We start from the raw sequence: 23,609 nt of genomic DNA on the forward strand, positions 1-23,609 counted from the left end.
TTCTTGTACCAATAATTGGTGACAGCATGTACGTTGCCGGTTTTGTGGATTGGTGATATCAATGCTTCCTTCCACGTTGTGGGAAAAAATTCTCAGCAAGAGAGTGATTGAATAGTAGAGATGCCGGTAGCGTCAGAGTTGAAGAGCAATTCTTTATGAACGATGGCTGGAGCCCGTCGAACTATCAATACCCCGTAGATTTATATGTACCTGATGTTGTAGGCAAATTCAGGATGAACATTGAGATGAATTGAGAAGTAAATAGAAATGTTTCATCTATGCAGTGTTGGTTTAATTTTTATTATTATTAGGTCGATCAAATCCATACTGCGCTGCCCCTTTAGTCTGATAGGAAAGACCTAAGAGAATAAGATTGCATCAGATTCACCATCAAATTTCTTGCGCTATAAATTTGGGCTGATAAACAGAATTAGTACAGATGAAGTCAACAACAAAAAATCTAAACGGAGGGAATTTGAAAGATTTTTATCTTGTCTTTCGACGGCTATCGTCCAAAGATAAAAAAAACTACAAGAAATTTTAAAAAATCATTGAAAAAATAGCGCCGAAAAAAGACATACAAAATCGAATAGTCTACATAGTCTACACTCTCCTAAGGAAGGATGTGCGGTTGAGAAAAACCGATTTAAGTTTACGAAAAAGGAAAAGAGGGATCTAAATATGCCAAATTTCAATCTGCATGACCCCTTACATTATTTTTCAAGCCACAAATACTCATTGGCACATCAGTACTAGAATCCGCTGCTGGATGGATTTGCTTGGAGGTTAGGGACACAAAAAAAATGCTCATACCGCAGTGGTATAATTTTATAAAAATATACAGTATATCCGTTGGCGACATAAACCTTTGTCCTTATTTCCGAAAATGCACGTGTCTTCATTTAATAAACGTCGATATTCAAATTAGGGGTCAAAATATGTGGGGTGTCCAAAATAACTCTGTTTCCTTAATACCAAATCGTTTCGATGTCATATGCCATATCTAATTTAAAGTTTCTTTCCCTTATATTTACCGAACACTTCAACATAGTCTCTCACTCTCATCCCTAGTAGGGCAGGGATTTTATGCTCTCTTCATTCTAATTCACCCGAGCTAATTCGTTCGTTTTATCTGCACTAACACTACACCGTTCGTTACAGAACTCAAACCCAACCACCCCATATCCAGTCGTTGTCGCTCTCGCATAGCATGCCGCGTGCTCAACTGGTCAAGTTTAGAATGAGTTCCCTCCGGCAAGTCGCTCTCTCACACTCTTTTCGGCTTTTCCTTTCGGTATTATCCGTAGCATTGTTTTCCACCGGGGGCATGTTTGTATTGCTCCTTCCTCGTTCAACTGACGGCGGGTTATTAGTTGCGCGACAACATCGAACGTAGTAAGACGCTTATCGTCGCTCGTTTCGCACCCGAACTAGTGTGCTTTTCCTGCTTAGTTTGGGGCTTCGAGCCGAACGGATCGTTTCTGTTTTCCCCTTCACCCCCCGGGAATCCGGTGGAGCGCCACCCTGGGCAGTTGTTATCAGTGAACAGGAAGGATTTTCAGAAGCAGGTTTTTAGTTTTGGGGAAGCATTCGCCTTGAACAGTGCGGTGATAGGGAACTCGGTGATCAACGGCATTTTGGAAAAACTGGCTTGCCGTTAAACCGTGGTGGAATTGTGTAAATCCGTTCGAAAAAGAAAAAAAAATGTTCAGAGAAGAAACGAAACAGCGAATTCGACATTCTGCAAAAGACGAGCGCTCGTTGCTAATCCTCGGGCACAGCTATAAAAACCAGAAACGCGCGCGAGTATCGGCTTAAGTAAAGACGACAGAACAATATATGCGACCGGTCCGAGGCTCAAAATCCGGTAAACTATTTATAAGAAAAGCCCTCGACGATCCACCGCAAGTTTGCCAGCATCAGCGAGTGTGTTGTTTTGAAATCTACTCACATGTGAGCCCACCTCGAGTCGAAATAAATACACGAGGAAGCGAAAGCGGGCGAAACAAAACATGATAAATTTGTTTTTGTGTTAATTTTTAATCTGATTAAGGAAGGGTTAATTAATGCATTTAACATTAATTCGCGAGCAGGGCAAGAACAAGCAACACGGTTCGAAAGAGAGTTGAATTGTAGCCGGCAAAGGATCACCGATTCAATGTCGTCGTGAGTCGGGCTGCAGTTTTTGTTTGCTTTGTGTGCAGTTTTCAGACTCGAAAGTGTCATGAAGAACAACAACCGTTGATGTTTCGAATTTTCGTGATAGTGCACAAAACAGCGACCGAACCAGCCGACTTTTGGTGGTCGATTGGCTGTGGGTTTTCAAATGAAGCAAACCGATCAGCGCCGTCCCAGCCGCGGCCGTGTAACAGTGTTGTGAAGCAATACACTTGAGCCAGAAGCAATAGGGAACGAACGAAACAATTGAAAGTTGGGGAACGGGTGCATGTTCTTTGGCATGGATTTTCAGAGTGCAATGGAGACTTTCGCCGAAGCCTGGGTAGCCGCGAGTGCTGGAGCACAGGTGAGTTTTTGCTTCGATTATGAAGGATCGAAATAGGAAGTTTTATAAATGTCTCAATCAACATTGTAATATTTGGGGGTATCACAAAAACAACAGCGAACTGAATATTAATTGAGATTTTAGTTTGATTTTCGTTCTTCGCTCAGTTGCACAATAAACATCTATCACAATTCTGCTCCCAGAAACGCAAATATTTTTGTGCAATAATTTGACAAATTCAGGCTCAATTTATTATTAGATTAGCTTAGTTTCGAATCAACAGTCCAATTCAATTGAATGTTACTATTATTAGTGCTAAAAAGTATTTTAGGCATGCGAATAACGAAAGTCCATACTCATTCAGATAAAACAAATTGGTCAAGCTGCCACCAATGCACAACGAAACATGTAAACGGACCGAGTTTGAACGATTTTTATCTTGTCCGCAGTTGACATCTCTATAGTTAAAAAATGAAAAAAGCCTTTCTCAAGAAATTTATAATTGTGAAAAATTACTGAAAAAACTAACGCCGAGAAAAACACATAAAAATCTCTTGAAAAAATAGAATGGAATTCAAAGTTAAGCATATTGATGGACACAATACACACAAATTTAATCGTTTGGTGGATATTTTCAACGCTTTTGATAATAAACTTTAGTTTTTCTGTCATGACTTCGTCATAATACACTTCATACGAACCATCAAAATACCCCTAGCTCCAAGCCAGAGCCTTTTGGAATCAGCAGCATATTCATGCATTTTTTGCTGTATTGATAGTTTTTTGCTTAACTAAAGGCATTTTAATTGCGGTAGTGCAATAAAAAGAGATAGACAGATTATACCCAAGTTTGAAGGAGTATAGCACCAACCACATCCTTATGGTACACCGTCAATAAAAAGCTTTAAGTTTACGTACAAAGTTATAAGATTTTATAAGCCTGACAGCTTTGGGTATGCACAATTTCTTTGGCTTTTTATGGAAGGCTAACTAGGCCAATACTATTTGGTCTGGAGAAAACTTGACTATGAACTTCGAATAATGGAGCCACTGTACTTATGATGCTTAAGTTGTTAGCTTTTCCCTACAATAATCCATCTTTGAAGTTTTTGTCGCGTGCTAGTGCGATCTGGCAATCACACCTTCGGAGTGCCAATAAAACGTACTTCGATTGTCTCATGGTCAGTCATCTTATACTCTTTAAAAATTTTAGCTTCACACTCCTCAATGTTGCAAAAAAAATCAAACCAAACTGCTACCTTTGAGGCAAATAATTGTACGTTCCGAAAGTTTTTGGTTCATCCCAACGACATTGACTATTGTTTTTAGATCTCGAGAATAACCCCGTACTTCCCACTGAATGTTGAAATCACCTCCAACTATATTTATATTCTCCTCCGAAACATTTTTTCTGTAAACAATCTTCAAAAGTTCGGGGGCTTCCACTGAGTGAGCGGTAAACTCCTCCGTATATATCCTGGAAACTAGGATGTTTAATATTTACTGTTAGTTATCGCCGTGCGTTGTTTTGATGGAAATTGTATCAAAAATCTACCTCTGTATATAGATACACATAATTCTCTGCAGTATGGACCGATCTGAAAAAAGCAAATCATTCACTTGTATTCCGAGATAGAAAACTATTCCATATCAGGGATTGAGTAAAATCTAGGTATCTATCAAATCGACTATTTTCTTTTTGGCCAATAAGAAGCTATAGTTCAAAAATAAAACTTCATGGTGTTACTCTAATTACTACGTAGAGTTTTCATTCAGTTCATCTCTTGCCCTGTTCTATGTTACGCTGATAGACTGGGCATTGGTTGCTCCATGTTGTGTGATTTATTACAATATGCAATTTCTGTTCCATTCTAACTTTCCTGCAATTTGCGCATTTGTTTTCTCCCTATTTTCAGTCTTTACTGGACGATCGCCACTACAAATCGAACCTGTTATACATTCGGCATTACTATCAACAAGTTTTGATCAAATGCACAACACTTGTAACATCGTGTCACGTCCAGACCATCAAATAAATATTTTTTTCCAAATTTAATTGTTTAAGAAATGTTTCTGCATCAACTTTAATTTTTGCGCTATATACACTGATAAAAAATCACACTATAAAACCAAAGGAAATTTAACATCATTTTCAAGTCACTTGCATGTTGAAAAGCAAATCTAATGATTTCCCTTCGAATTTCACATGCAAATCTATTAAAACGCAGTTCATGTGCTATTTCAAATTATATTCATACTACTTTCACATGAATACGATATATTTTATCATTGAATTTTGGTTGCCATGCTGTTGAGTCGCATAGTATGAACTTTCCACATAACATTCATGTGAAAAACATATAGTGCATATCCATATGTAAAACAATCGATTTCGCCGATTCTTCTACCTATTAAATCTATAGGCAAAATTAATCGATATTCACGTGTAATTCATTTGGAATTCTTAGTCAATAGTTTTTTATATGATGTTTATGTGATTTTCCCATAATGTTAGCAAGAATTCCACTTGAAAATCACATTGTCCACACTCTATTAGATATTCAAATGGTCCTTTTAATGTGTTTTGCAATTGAACCAATTCAAGTGTTTCCATATGATGTTAACGTGTCTAGTTTTTTCAGTGTATGGAATGTTTCAATGGGTGTACCACATTAGGCATAAAAACGTCAGGTGTAATGCACGTTAGGCATAATATACGTTAGGCATAATGGAAGTTAGGAATAATGGACGTTAGGCATAAATTATCATGATGAAGTATCACTTCAAGAAAATCGCTTTTTTGCGGTGATGGCCTCAGGTGGTAAAAGCGTAAATGTCAAAACTTTTTTGATGTTGTAGAATTAATCTGAAAGCTAGATAAATATTTTATTCTACTGTATATACTTGCATCGACGGCAGCGGTGGAATTTTTTCACACCCGTCAATTTTTGTCTCTGATAACGTAATAAGAATATATTTCTTTAATAGTACGCCCCTCGGTGAAGTGAAAGGTGATAAGTGTTGGACGTCGTGCTCAAGGAGTTGAATCTGACCGTGATCTGTGTCCGGCAGGTGATTGTAGCGAAATCAAGCCTATTACCGTGTCTAGATTAACGATTTGGATATAGAAGATTCGTACGCTGAAATAGTTTTTTCGTGCTCAAACACGAAAAGGTCCAACTATGCGGGTGAGAAGATTCCAATTTATTTTAGAAAAATCCTAGCGTGATTATTTTATAATTATTAATTGTGTTGGTGAAATCACTCTGTGAATTGCACTTTCCATGCTTGTGCTTGTATAATTGAGGAAAAAAGTTGATTTTCTAGTAATTGTTCAACATTACCAATTTCTTTATTTTTTCAATGAGAATTCAATTTGTCTTTCAAAATTAAATTAAAGCTTTTATTAATGACTAGTGAGTAAATGAACCGTTGATTCCTTTGTTTTTTTCGATCGCTGTGGTTCGTCGCGGAAGGAACGCTGAAATAACAGCAAGGACTATATACCAAAAGCTAAATTATATTCTTCAAATTTATATATTTTTCTAGAGAGCGAGTAAAGGCGCTATAACCTAGGCGTATTTGTCAGGGCAAGGTGTAAATACCTCTGTCCCATCCCAAAGGACCAAAGGAGTGACATTATCCTTCTTAGTCAAGGCACTCCCAACGATTTATTATATCCCCTTCAAACTAAAACGGTCGGTACGGTTGTCCTCGTTTCTTCCTACTTTAAGATTCAAAACAATTCGTTAATTAAATTATTCATAAATGAATCATTTAATTTCCATCCTATTTTGAAACATCGTCAAATCCAACTCTGACCAGTAGGCCTGTCCGTTTTAATATTTGCGATATATGAAAATATGCTTCAAACATTAATATTGACAAAAACACTACAGAATAACTGCAGTGATTTCCAGGATGCTTTTCAATACTGGCTGTGTAAGGGTTAGAATAGAATAGAATAGAATTATTCTACTGTATATACTTGAAGAAATCTTTACTCAAATAAAAAAAAACAGAACAAATTTTTGGCATACGGTAACTCTACTGACATTATTTTCTCGACGTACAGCCGATATATTCCATACGACTAAAATAGGCTCAAGACTTGTTTAAAATCAATTTATATGAAGGTATGAATAACGCAAATTAAGTTAGATTAGTTCCTACATACATGCATGGTGCAATTGTCTAAGAAGAAAATATATTTCCGCGAAGAACAGCTCATGAAAGAAAGAACGATAAATTTTATTATTTATTTGACGAATGTACGAATATAGCTGCTTTTATATTGATTATCACCCACATTATTAAGCTCAATGATTATATTCTTGAGGCAATCAAAAATAGTACTACGGAAGCTATTTGATATGAGGGAGAGTTTACTCGTGTTCTGTGATTTTCCGAAACAAAAAAGATATCGTCGCAAACGTAAAATTCGTAACCATATGCTGATGCTGTACATAACACTGCAATTTTTCATAGATTCCAAAACTTAATGCTTGTTCATTATTTTGCATTTTTAAATATTTGGTTGTGTTCATAATACATCTAATAGGTTTGAAATGTGCTTGTACCAAAACTATTTACTGAAAAAGTACACTTGCGAGGGATAAATACCTCGCATGGCATTTTTCAATTTGGAGTCTTTTCTTTGAGTTATACAAAGGTATGGTATAGCAAAGCGTAATTTTTTCTAACACGAAAAATCAAGCGTAAGGTTCAAATCTCTATAATAACGATTACTTTTTAATTCTGGTGAATTATGCCAATCGTGCATTGTGGCTAATGTCCATTGTGTTTTGTTTGTGTGATTCGTATCGCCGCGTTGTAAATCTGTGTATTCTGACAAAATTACTTTGTTCGCGCCATAAAACTTTTTACTCCGTTCAATAAACATTACCAAATCGTAACTATTTAAATCAAGATATTTTCCTGCAGAAATGCATTTTGACGGGAAGGTAGGCGATAACTCAGAGAAAACTAGTATCTTTTTGCAACATTCTTCCAAGAAGTTTGTATTACATTTTCGAAGAACGATCGAGAGCGTGAATACTTTTCCTTTCTCCCTGAACTTTCAAGAGACATTAGCGTTAAACAGATCAAAGTATATGCAATCATGGATGCTTTAAAAACTTGGATAGTTCTAAAAGCAGTGAACCGGACGGCATTCCACCGATATTTTTAAAACTTTGTCAATGAAATTAACGGATGGATAATGGAAATCAAGTAGAAGCTCTCTAAACAGACTTTAGCAAAGCAATTGATCGCTTCGACATACCCATACTATTTTTTAAAATTAGAAACAATATTTTAACCAGGGGGTTCCCAACTAGCTAACATAGTGAGACTTAATCAAGAATTACTTTGATTTTTCGAGAAAAATATATTGGTATTTAATTATAATCGTTAAGTAATCGTAAAGGCCAATTTTATTTCGATTTTCACATTTTCGTTCTCATTTTTGCCTTTCTCAATAGAAAGGTATTGCAATTGCTCTGAAAACCGACTTTCTAACGGAGGCCCGGAGGGCCGAGTGACATATACCATTCGATTCAGTTCGTCGAGTTCGGCAAATGTCTGTGTGTGTATGTATGTGTGTATGTATGTATTGTGTGTATGTGCGTATGTGTGTGTGTATGTGACCAAAAATGTCACTCATTTTTCTCAGAGATGGCTGAACCGATTTTGACAAACTTAGTCTCAAATGAAAGGTGCAACGTTCCCATAGGCTGCTATTGAATTTCTAATGGATCCGACTTCCGGTTCTGGAATTACAGGGTGATAAGTACGAACACGCAGAAAATGTCGATTTTAATAAATTCTGCAATGAATGTATAAAGGTGAAAATTTTTCCAAAATATGACCACAACTGCTTCGATTTGTAGTATTAGGTCACTAACATCCATTCAAAGTCTATTTGGCCACATTGGCCACCATCATCGGTTCCGGAAGCCCCGGCGGAAGTATCTAAATTCAGAATAACAGTCACATCGGTTTCTCGGAGATGGCTGGACCGACTCGACTAAACTTGGCCTCAAATGAAAGGTATTGCGGCTATTTAATTTCATCCCGATCCGACTTCCGGTTCCGGAGTTACAGGTTATGGCGTGCGATCACATAGCAAATTGTGATTCAACCCGATACTCCGATGAAAGCAAAAAAGGTAAAAATTTCGCTACAATGTCTCTCAAACAACTTAAATTTGCTGTTCTAGGTCACCGACGGCCAACCAAACTTTCGTTGACTACATTGACCACCATAGACGGTTCCGGAAGTGCCCGGGAAAAGCGGCCATCTTTCAAAATTTACGAACTCACATCAGTTTCCCGGAAATGGTTGGGCCGATTTTCACAAACTTAGTCCCAAATGATAGCTATAATATTCCCATAGATGTCCATAAAATTTCGTACGGATCGCTTATATGGTTCCGGAAATATAGACTAAACCGTCCGGTCACATATGAAATTCCCATATAAGCCGGAACTCAATTTTTTTTTTCAAAGGGGGAATTTAGAAATCGAATTCGTATTTTTGATGCCAAACATCTTTAAAATGCATGAAACGTCGAGATTTTATGTTATATCGAAATTTTTTTTTTATAAAAATCGACTCTTTGGGACTTTGCCGATTTTGCACCTTTTTTCAGTTCAATATTACCGTGGTTGTTTTTTCTTTTTCAAAATTTTAGAACTCGAATAATGATGTATTTTCCTGTATATAGTTGTCATGTGATGTATAATAATAAAATGTAATATATGCATTTAAAAGCTTTTAATGAATATAAACAACGCACACATTCTCGTGATTCATGATTGAGAAAGGCACAATCGCACCGCTAGGTGGATTAAAATAGGTTTTTAATTATTTTTTAGTTATTTCACATACGAATTGCACAAGCATCTACATGCGGCTTAATAACACTCACATATACTTCAATTTCAGTTAGAACCTGTATTTCAGAGAATATCAAAATGATAGGGCCACAAACTCGAGTGTAATAACTATCGATGAATAACGATCCTCCTACAAGGTAGTTTCCTGCCCTTATATGCAAAAGTGACGTAAGCGCCACTTTGGTCAAATATCATTTTTTTCATATTTCTGAGTTCTTCCTAAAAATCCACGTCTTTCAGTGTAATTGTCTTTAAAAAAATAAGCAAAATGGCCTTTTAAAACGAGAAAAACAAAGTGACGTAGACGCCATTTTTTACCAAAGTGACGTACCGGTGCAATATAGTATAGAAGGTGAATTTAACAAAGTAAAACAATTTATTCTTAAGCTGCTGTATCAAAAGTAATGCTGGGAGCTAGATAAGCACCATTTTGTGATGTAAATAGCTAGGGTGGTATTCAAATTAGCTTTTTAGAACGATCAATTTTTTTGGAACCATTTATTTTTTAATAAGAATTCTCCTGTGCAAGTTAGAATACTTTTTTTATTTTGATTATAGAGGTTTTAACCTTAAGGTCATTCGCCTCTTCGAGTTAGGAAAATTTCTTATGAAAAATTTCTAACCCTATGTGCGGGATCGGGACTCGAACCCAGGTGCGCTGCGTACAAGGCAATCGATTTACCAAATACGCTACGCCCACCCCTCTAGAATACTTCTTTATAGCAGCGTGCTTAGCCTTTTTCAACGTGGTTTTTCGATACCACAATAATGTACGAACGTATCTTGGTGAAAACTTTTGTTCAATACTTTGCTGTTGTTCTATATCTCATCATTTGGTGCATAATTGGTACCCAACCAATTAATTGCAAACCAATTCCAACCATGAACCTGCAAATGATCTGGAATTTATTCAAGTTTCATAAACCATGAGTTGAACTGTATCTAGCTCCAAATTTATATGAAAATTTCATGGGGTCAATCCGAGGCAATTTTAAACCCATTTTCATTAATTTTTCAAAGTATAATATGAAGACTGGTAGTAATATAACATGAACATTAATAAATTGTATATATGAAGGCTCTAAATTAATTGAAAACATCTGAGAGACGTTGTGGATTCATAATGAGTAACTCATACCTTTAAAACGTTTGTACCTGAATACTCCTGTTATTCGACACACTCGATCTACTAAAAATGCAATCAGATGTAGTCATCAGATCACACGGGGCAGATAACAACCAACTCCAGAATATAAGAGAAATACTTTAAATGTGCTTGAATAGTTTGTAGACAACCGATATGATGTATTTTGATGTGCCGTATAACAGGAATATTCACTAAAATAATTACCAAAGAAGCGGGAAACCGGAATTACCGGGACCAGTCGTTAAGTGGAACACTGTATCCAAATTCCTTCAAATTGTATTTTCACAGATCACAGAATTTGATGTGCTGCATGACAGAAATAATGACTAGATTTGTTTGGTACGAACTCTCATATTCCAGGATTGATAATAAAGTTTCCATATTTGACATTGAATTTGCATTGTCCATAAATTATAGGGTTGATATTATTTGATATGTCGCATGACAGAAATGTTAAACAAAAATGTTTCATCCCGAGTGACTTTACATGTGATAGCATTGTTCGTAGAAAACCGAGCTGATGTACCTTGATGTGTCGCGTGACAGGAATATTCACTTAAAATTTTGTCCGTTGAAAAGGAATCCGGAATCACCGAATTGATTGTAAAGCAGACTTCCCATGAACATTGACAAGTTTGTACCTGTGTACAAAATTTCGTGCACACGTTCAACCTCAAACAGGCTTCGTCTCGATGTACAGGTTCGCCTGTACACAAGCGAACGATGTGAAAACTATAGTTCAAACATCCGTGTACGAACACCGAGTGCGTACACGAGAACGATTCGTACAAGGCAAAAGAGTCAACGCTAGCGATGATGAGAGTGAGAAAGGAAAAACTGGTGCCACGAACCTGTGTGTACAAGAGGTGTACGCACACCGTGTACGTATATGGGGTTCGGTTGTGCAGGCGAACACGTGCACGTGTTGTGGTACGAAATAGCGTGTTCGAGTTCGTACACAAAATGTGGGTTCAATATGAGCACAGAACCAGAGTGAACATTATGTACGGTGTTCATTAGGGAAGATTGTTGTAAACTTTCCTCGTGAGTCCGGATGATTTTACATGTCTGCATTGCTTATAGATCATCGTTAATGTGCCGCATGACAGGTATCTTCAAGTATAAATGATTCACAAACATGGGTAGCGCATTCCGTATTCACTATGTCTTACAGCCCAGAACCGCTTCTACGTTGCTTGAAAAAGGCCATAGTGCCATAGTGTTCAAATGTAGGATAAAATATACGATACATTTTATAATAATGCCTGACTTGCAGCTAAACTTCGGAAAATTGATGAAAATGTACTGAATGACCCTCGGACATAAATAACCCACGGAACATCCGTATAGATCCAAAACCGACCATCTGACCAGACCACCACATATAGCCTAGGAAACTTAAAGGAATTCATAACCATTTTCAGATAATTCAGTTGAAATGGTTGATAATACACGACACGTTTTACCCGGCACTATATCACGAAACACAAAAATTGGTTTCCTTTAAAATATTCCTATTGGCGCTAACGTCACAATTGCATAAAAGGGCAGTTTCTGTTCTGTTTAGCAGACTACGCCCGTTGGCTGTATCGCTTATCGGCGAATACCAAAGCGAGTCTCAAGTGTATAAATGTTGTTGTTCGGTAATATCGTATGCAGAAAGGGGTTAATGATAAACCGGGTTATATAATAATGCGATCCGAAACAGGATTGTGCGTATCTTCCACCATATTTTGCTTAACCCTTCGGAAGTCGCGCAAATGGCCAACTGAACGAGCAGCCACTGGTGCGCTAAGACGATTGCGCTAGATGTTCAGAGTAGCGTGCACTCAGTGCACTAGCGCGAATGCCGGAAGGTTAAATAAATTGTTACTGGGTCATTCAGACGTGCATTCCCCGTTGTGTTTTTCGATTTCGAAATCTTGACCGAAAGCGGCCATTATCACTTAAAATGGCTTATTTATAAATGTTTTGCCCCTAATTATTATAATTTTGATCACTTCTGGTAATCACATTACGAAATAAAAATAATATATCATTTATTTAGTAAGAAAGTATTATGTTATATTTTAAACTCCACAGTAGTTTTCAAAAGATTGCATGCATTTGGCAAACCAGTTATTCTCATTTTTGCACACGACTTTTCGGGCACCTATCTATTCCTATTCCAATTAAGTTCTAGGAAAAATTTAATCCATGGATTTCGATCCTTGCTAGATATTCCAATTTAAGTGGAAAACATTTGCACGTCTTACTCTGTTTTTAATAACTCATCGTCGAAAAAATCTTCAAAAATTACATGGAGTATTTTGAAAGCAAAAAATACAGCAGTAAAAATGTGGCAAAATATTGAATCTCCTAGTTACTCTTGCATTCAACAATAATCCTGCTCTATTCCAAGAAGCAGATGATTACTTCGTACCAGATTTTCACGGAACAAGATTTTCAAGCCATCAATAATTTTTTAGTACAGCTGTTGACAATTCATTTGGGAACAATGCAACAATGAGCACAAACGGTACCATATTAAATGTTGTTCCCTAGCGCAAATGAGGCATTTATAGAAGTTTTTCCGTTGTGATTCATTTTTATATTCAGAATGTTCATTTTAACTGACACGTTTACGTTAGCTTGACGGAGCCAACAATTTTATTATTTTACAATTTGATGTTTTTTTCGTCGGCCTTACAGCTCCAATTTTTTTGAGATTTTAATTATTTTTTTTTATATTAATTTAATGGCCATTATAAAACTAGAAATATTGAAATAATACAAAAACTATTAATTGAATTTTTTAAGACCTAAAATATTAATTGAATTTAATTAAGAACAAGGGAGGCAATTAGAAGTATTGTTGGAGGCTTTGAATATGTTTCAGCATTTTTAACAAGAATTAAAGATTAAAAAATTTTAGGCGCGCAAAATATTTTTTGGAAAGTTATTCACATAGGGGATCATTTTTTTGAAAATACATGCAATTCACAAGTAGAGGATTTAGTAGTAGAGAGTATATTAGGGGAGGGAGAAGACGAACACAAACTTGCACCATTATGGCGCACGTAAGATCTATCGGCAGGTTTTTTTTGGGAGCTAGACTTCCAGGACGTTATTGGCATGCGATTTTCAATAGTGCTGCATTAGATTTTCTTATTCTGACAGCCTTATAGAAGAGATCTGATAATGATAAAAACAGGTCAAATAACTAAATTTTGGATATTTATCGTCAGCACATCTAGAACCCAAAAATAAAATCGTTTAGCTGAGATATAGCAGCACAATATTCGTCTCATGACCAGACAACATGTTCGATGTCGTGATAATCTGTCACCACAAGCTCAAAGACTCACGAACCCAATATGCCGGGAATGCGCATCCAACGTACAATGATTTGACATGGGCATCGCCCGAATGAAATTACAACCCATATCTAACCTGTTGAAACAGGGTTTCGTTGCCGGTTTTGGGAAAAAAAGAATGTAGCCAGTTTCCTAAGGCTCTACTGTTCCACGAGATTTGCATTTCTTTCTAGTGTCTTTTGACGAGAAAAATCAATGTTAAATTCGTTAAAGAGAGCGTATGGTTTAGTGGGCAAAAAAATGGACTTCTTTTTTATACGCTTAATTTTTAATATTGAACCTCTAGAATAGTCTCCCGCAATCTATGTGGCCACGCTGAACATCTTTTGTTTTAAATAGCCATGCATTGCCCGCGCATATTTTCTATAACACACGCAGATTTCAATCTATCGGCAACAATTTTCGAAAAACTGACAGCGATAAAAATATAGTTTAACCAATACACTCTAACCTACTTCAACTTTAATTTTCAAGAGAAAATACCCAATGGGTTTATACTGCCCATGATCGCATATTTGTCCCATTTTCTATGGGATTGCCTACCTTTATGGAACTGATTTGCGATTATAGACAGTACAGCCTTTCTCCCGTGAAGCAATTTGATGTGGGACACCCTTTAATAGTGTTTTTCTCGAAACCGCGTTTTCCAAATCGGCAAATACGATAACTCAAAAACTCAACGAATTGACTTGTTCTTTTTTGTGAGAATACACAATATGTGTAGCCTGTCAATGAACCACAGAAAACTGAATGAAAAAAAATTTCTCCCTTGTATTTTGAATAAAAGTGAGCGATTTTTACAACTTTTTTCTATTTTTTTGGTTCATCGAGTAACTGTAAGTCTAAGTTTTACAAATCCTTTTGAATTTCCTATGTCAGACAATTTTATCTAGAGTTATCGTGTTATCCGCGGCGCTTGTATGGAAATGGTTGGACGTCTACTCTTGGAACGCTCGTATGTGTGGCTCTGCGTGACTGAAAAAAAAATTTCGTTCACAATGAATGTATAAAAAGATCTTTTGTGTAAAGAAACATTACACAAAAGATCCGTTGTTGCCTTACCTTTAAAATCGTAAAACAAAATAACTTTCGGTTATGGCTCTTTACACCAGACGCTTCCCTTAATGAAAAGATCCTCTTTGATGAACTAAAAAGCTGTTCTAAATTGATGCTTGTAATTAACAGGTTTTTTAGACTGGGATAGTATTTGCGGAAACTTTTTTTTAGTTCGTTTATTCGGTTTGTTGATTATTCGTGGGATCTCGTGTACGCAACGTTCCATTGCGCGCGTAGACCTTCTTTCACGGCGGGGATACATTAGTCTGCTCGCCTACTGCGACATGTGAGTCTATTAATTCTTTCCTGCCTGTCACGTCAGGGTCATTATTGTTCAAGTTGTCTTGATACCCGCGATCAGATTTAATTCCCTGCCTTTTGCACTTACGGGTGACCAGTGTAAATCCGTCGTCATTGGATTATGGATTTAAATCCATACTAATGCGTGTTTTCGACGAAAGGTACACACAAATATTTGTTACTCTTCAGTACGTTGTTAAAAATGGCAGAAATTTGAATTGAAAGTCGTTTATAGTTTAATGTACTTTAATACTGGCATTGTTTTATCAACATCCCAATGCCCCATATTGATGAATCGGTAGCACAGCAGTTTGGAGTCGCACATTGATTCGTTTCCCATATGATCAGACCTTCAAAGATGCCAAGCGGCCCAAATAGCAATTGAAGTTTTATAGCACTCTACAAGTGCAATCCAAGTTTTATAAGTGGTTATAAAACTGTAATGAAACCTTAATTGTCAGCTGGGCGGTATGATTCTAGCGGTAGGAAACGCATCACAGCAAGATCAGGGTGGCATTGAATTGATGTTTCAATATATTTTGAGTAAAATCAATGATGTGTTTGACTTCAAATATACAACGTTCGGAAGGGACCGAACCGTGGCGACAGATAGAACGCAATGGCCAACAAATCTGTGTCTGGCAAGAGTTTAGCGGAAGTGGAAAAATGATTCATGTTTGTATCCAGTTTGGGACCGTCATTGGACAAATCTACAAAAGTAAACCATTCTAAGCTGGTACGGAACCAATAATGTTGTTTTTTGACATTCCAGAAACTCGGCCTATAGTGCTTAAAAGAAGTGATCTCATTGTTTTTGTCACTAATAATATTTTTTTCTTGATTATAGAGAAAACTTGTGATCCTGTAATAAAATGATTAAAAATTTACAATGTAGTTTACAATCAAACGATTAACGTAAAGTCAAAATGTAAGCCACCTTTCTCGCGAAGGATGGCCTGGATTTTTCATCGTAGAAAATCCCAGTGACCTCCATTGGGATTAAACTTAGACACGCTGTTCGCTGGGGTAAACAACAGCCATGCTTATTGCTTAACCATCGGCGCTGTCTATAAAATGTGTCTTCCCAAGCCGGTCATAATAAATAAGTGGACAAAACGTCTACTGAATCATTTAACAAAAAAATCTACCTCAACTAAAAATGTTTGTACAAAAAGCAATATTACAAAGAGCCGTTATTTCTATTCCTACAACGAGGTTGGAACACGAACGAACCTTAAGGCGATACATGCGCGTAGAATCAACATTATATCGATTTATTTCAAAAGTGGCAATATTCGGCGAAGGGGAATGTTCATTGGACAAGAATATGTGGCATACTCCGATGTTGGACATCGACTCTGACCAGTTTTATCTCTTCAGAAATATTGTACTGCTCACAATCAGGAAGTTCTCAAAAAATCTAAGGTGGACAATGTTACTGCGTACTATTATAATTCCGGTAGTCTTAAAATTAATTAACTTTAATCGACATTGAAATTTATTGTTTGCATTTTTGGACTAACGTCTATATCGCGATCAAAGCGGCTGTCATACGCTGATCAGAAAAATGCGAACCATAAAACCCAACTTATCATGCACGGTAAAATGGTGTACTGCACTACTACACCTTGGCAAATGCATTACCAATTTCGATGCTCAGTTCGATGCCAAACACACAATTTCTTATCGATTTGCCATTCGCGTCCTCAAACAACGTCATGCAACTATGAAGGTCAGATAACCACATGTCAATTCTGTCTGGTTACTGTTACATTATACAACTGCTATGAAGAGAAACGCCACGCAATATCTTTGATTTCTAGCCTTCAAATGTCCTGTTATCTTTCCAATAGCCATCACAATATGTCTCATTTTGGAATATGTCTGTCGAATTTTCTCTGTGATATGCCGCTTAATTATTTTAATCGCTAGTAACTCTACCTTAGGATATCCGGAATGTATTTTCTCCATATATTTTGATGGTTTTCGCATACAAACTTAATTTTTGGCCTAATTGGTTCAAATTTGGAGAAGTCTTTGGGTGGCATGGATAATCATGCTACTATACATCTATTTACACCTGTTCAATGATAGGGCCCCCGTAATTCAACAGTAGAGTGACAGGAAAAAATGGCCCCTATCGGCCCATGCCTGAGTCGATTCCTAGTCCTACCAGGAGTACTTACTCCAAATTTGAAGCAAATCGGATAAGTCTAGCTACCGGGCCAACGTGCCTGAAGTTTGTATGGGATTTTTCGACAATTTACATGTAGAAAACCCACTAACTCGTATTTTCGCCGCTAGGTGGCACTATATGCATCGTATCATCACTGTAAGTAAAAATAAGAAAGATAATTTAATTGCCTACAAATTTGTTGAAGACTGCTAGTCAATCCGGCTTTGGTAAAAGAAGTTATTAAACTTTTAACGAAGTAATGTCTGAGTCAGTTTTGCATGGGGCCTAGCAGTGCATAATTGTTGATCAGTACTTGGTTCGGACGAACTAAACATTTTAGTGAAATAATGGTTAGGTTTAGGTCAATAGCATGTTCGGAAGATTTATAGTAAGTAATACGAGTCATGTTTTGGTTATAAAATTTTAGTTTCACATTTTACCGCATAGAGGGCGCCAATACTAACTTTTCATCGGAAAGAGATAGAGTTAAGGTGTCTTCCTAAAAGTTGTAGAGTAAGCATTTTTAAATAATTCTTCCGAACATCTCGATATTCTATCTCACTCATATGAAAAGTTAGTGTTTGCGCCCTCTATGCGGTTACAGGTGGAACTAACATTTTCTAACCAAAACGTAACTCATATTATGTACTACAATTCTTGTGAACATACTATTCAGCTAAATCTAACCATTATCTCACAAAAATGTATAGTTGGTGGTACCGATCCACAACCATGCACTGCTAGGCCCCATGCAAAACTGACTCAGACATCACTTAAAAGTTTAATAACTTCTTTTAGCAAAGCCGGATTGACTAGCAGTCTTCGATAAAGTTGTAGGCAATTAATTTATCTTTCTTATTTTCACTTACAGTGATGATACGATGCATATAGTGCCACCTAGCGGTGAAAATGCGAGTTAGTGGGTTTTCTTCATGTGTATTGTCGAAAAATCCCATACAAACTTCAGGCACGTTGGTCCGGTAGCTAGACTTGTCCGATTTGCTTCAAATTTGGAGCAAGTACTCCTGGTAGGACTAGGAATCGACTCAGGCATGGGCCGATTGAGTTTTCAAAAATTCATTATTTTTTGGGCACTCTATTCAACAGTTTCCAGGGGCCACGATGCCTTGAATACTGTACAACAATGATGGAAAGTTTTCAGCGTAAAACTCCAAAATTTATTTGAAAAGCTTTCGAATATTTTAATCGAATTTTTCCTTTCAGACGTTTGTAAGTTATCTCCTCTGTGAGAGAAGACCCATTGTATGAGGTCAAATTCTAAATAAACCAAACTTTAGCGCCAGTATTGTTTTCAAAAATTAACTTATCTCGGACGCTTGTGACACCAGAGTAGGTAAGGCAAGCTCAAAAGTAATTCACCAGCTCATCCCGTTCTCAGAATCCTCTGCCAAATGGGATTATCCCGCCCCCAGGACTACCGGCCAAGCCACGGACACTTGTACGTAGCTAAACCATTTAAAAGTCAATTCCCAGCAAACATCTTCCGATCCTCGAGCAAACAGGCGACCCTTTGGCAGGTAACAAAAGTGCTCTTTTGTTTCAAACACCTATCCATCCATTCGGCTCTTCGCACATGGTAATTTTTAGCTTCCCTGCTACGCGCCCGTACCGACGACACCTGCAGAATCACCCTTAGCATCATGTTTCTCTCCCCCAAGAAAGTGTGCGTGCGAATGCATTCAAAACAGTTGGGACAATAAAAGCAAACTCATCCTCTAAGTAATTGCCTTCGCATTGTGTCGATGAGCTGGCTTCGTGTACACTGTACAGGGAACTTGTCGGAATTTGGAGACCACACCAAATAGAGTGGTACATACAAAATTTCTGACGATAAATCGTTAACGCGATTATGACATTTGAGATGGCGGCAGTCGGTTTGCAGTATGGCCTTATCGCGGGATACTCGCAGATATCGGGGCAATAATATGTATGTACAACGGAATAACGCCGGCTGGGGATAAGTCCGGTCGTTTTCGTTGGGTTTGCGTTGCTCCGTGTAATATATTTGACTAGCCGTCAATCTCAGCGACTGAGCGGGCACTTATCAGGTTGAGTGTAATTTCCTATGCTGTTGTCGGTATTGTTGCTATAGTTTCAAGGGAACTCACCGGATATGGTTGGGGTTAGCGTTGCAGTGTAGCGCAGGAAGCGAGGCGGTACCCTGAAGTGATGATGCGCATGAATTAGGAAGAGCAGCACATTTTTGTGATGAGTAATCGGCGCCTGCTGTGATCCCGACGGTTGTTTATTTTTCTATTAAAATGGCAAGTAGACAATGATAAATGCGAAATTATAGCCTATTTATAAGTTCGATTGTGGCAGCTAGTGCTATCGTGTTTGCATCACATAAAGCCTCTTCTGTTCACAATATCACTTTTAAATATATATTAATTGTCACAAGAAGTATCACATTTATGAACAAAATTGAACATTGATAAAAGCAGTTAATTTTTTATTTTGATTATAGAGGTTTTAATCTTCGGGTCATTCGCCTCTTTTCGGTTTAGAGAAATCTCTTTTGGAAAAATCTCTAACCCTGAGTGAGCTGCGTACAAGGCAATCGATTTACCAACTACGCTATGCCCGTCGCCTCGCTCAATGCACTGAAAACATTATGCAATTATATACAAAAAATAAAATAAATGAGATATGTATACCTATTATTATGGGGCATCCTGTAGCAACAATCATTGTATTTAAAGTGGTCCCCTAAATATGATTGTACTTGAGACAAATTCTTCAGATATGTACTAAAAAATCAACCGAACTAAATACCTATCCACAAGCTTGATTCGCACCTTCTTCCCTACGAAACAATTAGGTACCGTCAAATCATTCACACCAATCCCATCCGTACGGTGCATCCTTGCTACGGATGATTTATTGCAAGAGGAACCAACGAAGGTGAGGAAGGATCTTGCCGTCGCTGGGCTGGGCTGTTGAAGATCGGAACGGAGCCCGACGAAAGAAGGATATACATGCGGCGCGGGTTCTTCTTTACCCGAGCAGAGCGATAATCTTCCGTCCTTGTCTAACCGGCTGAGCATACACAGACCACGGGGTAGAAACATTATTTATGTCATTCGGTTTTATCCTTGCGATTCAGCCTTCCTACTACTTGTTGTTGTGCTCGAAAATGTGTTAAATAGGAATTACCTTTTTGTGTGTTTTTCTTCTCAGTTTCTCTCTCGCTTCGCTTGCCTTCGGGCGCGTTTCGGTATGTGACAAAATATACAACCTATGGGATTTAAAATCTTCTAACCCGGAGCCGGAGAAGCCGAACGGACTCGCTCAAATGGTAAAATAGAAAGACCGTGCGCGTTAATAAAACTGGATTAAAATTCTAACACTATTCTGTAGATATTTTTAAACCTAGTCTCGATCGTAGCCGGACGGCGCGGGGGAAATAAAAACCAGGAAGCATTAATTCGATTTATGGCAATTAATCGACTTCTTATAGGTACCGGGCCAGGATCATCGGCTAATGAGGAATGTTTGTGTTCCGGATTTGCCAGCTCAGTCAGAAACCGGATAGGGTAATCATTCATCCGAAGCGAGTAACTAGTCACCAGCTTGTCGTGGGACGCGAACGGCGGTGGTCGATGTGCCGCTACTGTTACAGCAATTATGTATTAGCATTGAACAGCTTTATCATAACCGCCAGGCCAATGGACTGACGCGACAACCGGCTGACGTATATAGAGACGAGCGCGTCTCAAGTCCAGGGGCGGCTGGCTGGGTGATAAAAAAATCGGTTCCTCGCAGCCGATGAAATCCTGTCCAGTGGCGCTTATCTGGCCGAGTCTCTTCTCGGAACTAAGTCTGTGGGTGAGTGATGCTGTTGCGTTCCCGGTGCGACGATTCTTGTCCATAACTACTCTGAATACGAGGATGATGATGATGATGATGATGATGATGACGATGACCGTGTTGACGGAGACGTGTGAACATTGCATATCTTACTGGTGCGAGCGGATATGCAGATATGCTTCGAATGGCGCGGATGGAGTGCACTGGAGAAGCAGGAATATGTGGCGAAGGAGAGCAAAACATGCTCGGCTTATCGCTCGCTTCCGAATGGGGAAGTTCCGTCTGTTCGGTGACTCTGTTGGCTGTATAGATGTAGAAGCTGATTTCAGTGGAAACCGGGATTGTAGTTTTGCGTTTTGCGGTTTTCTATAATCACCGGAACTGCTGAGATGATGATTTGGAATACATGCATACATAAACGGTCGGTTAGTAGAATGCATCGCATTTCGATTGATTCACGACAAACAGATTAAAAAATGACTATCCAGCCAAGCAATTTCCTAGCTAAACCTTTATAACGCGTTGAGTTGAATCCTAGTTGATTGCGTACCCTATTGTATGGAATTTATTTTCTGAAGCATCCCCTACGCTGCCGCTCCTGCATGAGGTGCTAAAAAGGATGAAATATCGAAAGCAAACGTAACGAATTTGGATTATTGCACCGTGCGGATGCGTACAGGATGCATTTTTTTACTTCTTCTGTTTATCTGTGCCAGAAACTTGCCTTAAGAATAACCTTTTCTGAACAATAAAAGATGAGATCTAACACAGAACACATATTGATCTCGTTTCGATTTGTCTTTCGGATCTTCCATAGTTCACCCGATGAAAAATGATAGTTCCTTAATGGATCTTTTTTTGAATTGTTTTCTACAGAGCTGAAAGGGTTCTGCCCTCCTACGGGGATGTTTGTGGAATTATTTGGAAAATTATGGGAGGGAATCTCTATGGGGTCTGACTGATGCGATTTTGCCAACTAAATCGTATCGTCTTGGATCCTAACAGGTATGACAGCTGCGTAACTCGATCCACAGAACAGACCATAGATTTTGACTGGTTTCAAAGATGATTCAGTCCAGTCAAATTTAGCAAACAAACATCAACCCAAATCCTCAACGAGAATCTTTGGCTTTCGGAGTATATTAATTATTAATCAGCAATAGTATTATTCCAACTGGCCCATGCTCGGGTGATCCGTGGAACGCAAATGCGGAGAGAATAAGAAATTAAATAATCCCCTAGACAAAAGATTAAAATCTCATATCTCCCGGTTTCAGAGTTCTTTTAATTCCACGCCTTGCCCGCAGAACGGCACATGTATGGACTGTGCCATTTCGTGTAAGCGTACATACAATATTTAATATCCTACCGCGATGCTGCGCCGGCCGGTCGGCCGACAGACTGATGAAAAACTAGCGCTCCCATTTGTTTGCCACAACACGGATTTATTTAGCTATATGCATAAGTATCACGCAAGGCGAGCTTCTCGGTGAGCAATGGTAAATCCAGTAATTCCTTCTGGTTAGATGTGCAGATCAAATCTCTGACAGCTAAGCGGGGCAACTTGGGGATTTCACGGGGGAAAAAGTTGGAATCCTTCGGTTGAAAATTTTTGTTCAAGCTGGAAATGTGTAATTAATTTGGACGAACTGTCTATCTGTGGTTGCTACTGACTGTTCTATTTGATCTTATTTTGGGGTAGAATTAGATCAATATTGAGGAAACCGATTTTATTATTTTTTTGTATTGGAATGTGTTCATATTACTTCTGCTATATTACAATATACTTTTAATAATTCCTTTCTAAACGTGCCTAATTTTATAATTAAATTTTTTCTCTCTATTAAGATTTTGCTCCAGTTTGCAATCACGTTTGTTCGAAAAAGACAACTTCAAGTTGAACCATAAAATTGAACTGAACTTAGGAGACAATTAAGTGCATGAAGCGCACAATACCTATATATTCTGCAAGTCTTACCTTTGCATGTCGATTCCGTCTCGTCAGTGGCAGAAATAACTTGGTTACCGGATAGACGCTGACAGGAATCTTCAAAAATACCAAATGTGACTGCATTGCCGAAACCTGCCCTAGATTCCACAACGACCAGTCGAAACAGTCACATCTTTATTTTTTATTTATTAGTTTATTTAACCAACTAGGGAACCTAAAATATTCGTGGGGAATACGCATGGTCCTGTCTAAGTGGATTCATGTCTGAGGGTTGAGTATTGAAAATTCGCGTTACCAGTTTGCGACATGTTAAATCATGTTCATTTTAACTATTTTACTCATTGTATTGAGTATTTCGTATTGTTTTGAGCTGTACATGAACTATATTGT

General features: G+C 37.9%; 1 protein-coding gene across 1 annotated transcript in view; it reads left to right on the forward strand.

Moving 5' to 3' along the window:
- Positions 1 to 1,384: 1,384 nt before the first annotated feature.
- LOC131692570 (dual specificity protein kinase splA) overlaps positions 1,385 to 23,609 on the forward strand; it is a 290,726-nt gene continuing 268,501 nt past the window's right edge. Inside the window, exon 1 of the mRNA XM_058979688.1 lies at positions 1,385 to 2,524. Within this exon, the coding sequence (XP_058835671.1) occupies positions 2,447 to 2,524 (78 nt within the window). The 5' untranslated portion in view covers positions 1,385 to 2,446. The remainder of the gene's footprint in view (positions 2,525 to 23,609) is intronic.

Source organism: Topomyia yanbarensis, chromosome 3 (assembly GCF_030247195.1).
Source record: "Topomyia yanbarensis strain Yona2022 chromosome 3, ASM3024719v1, whole genome shotgun sequence".
NCBI lineage: Eukaryota > Metazoa > Arthropoda > Insecta > Diptera > Culicidae > Topomyia > Topomyia yanbarensis.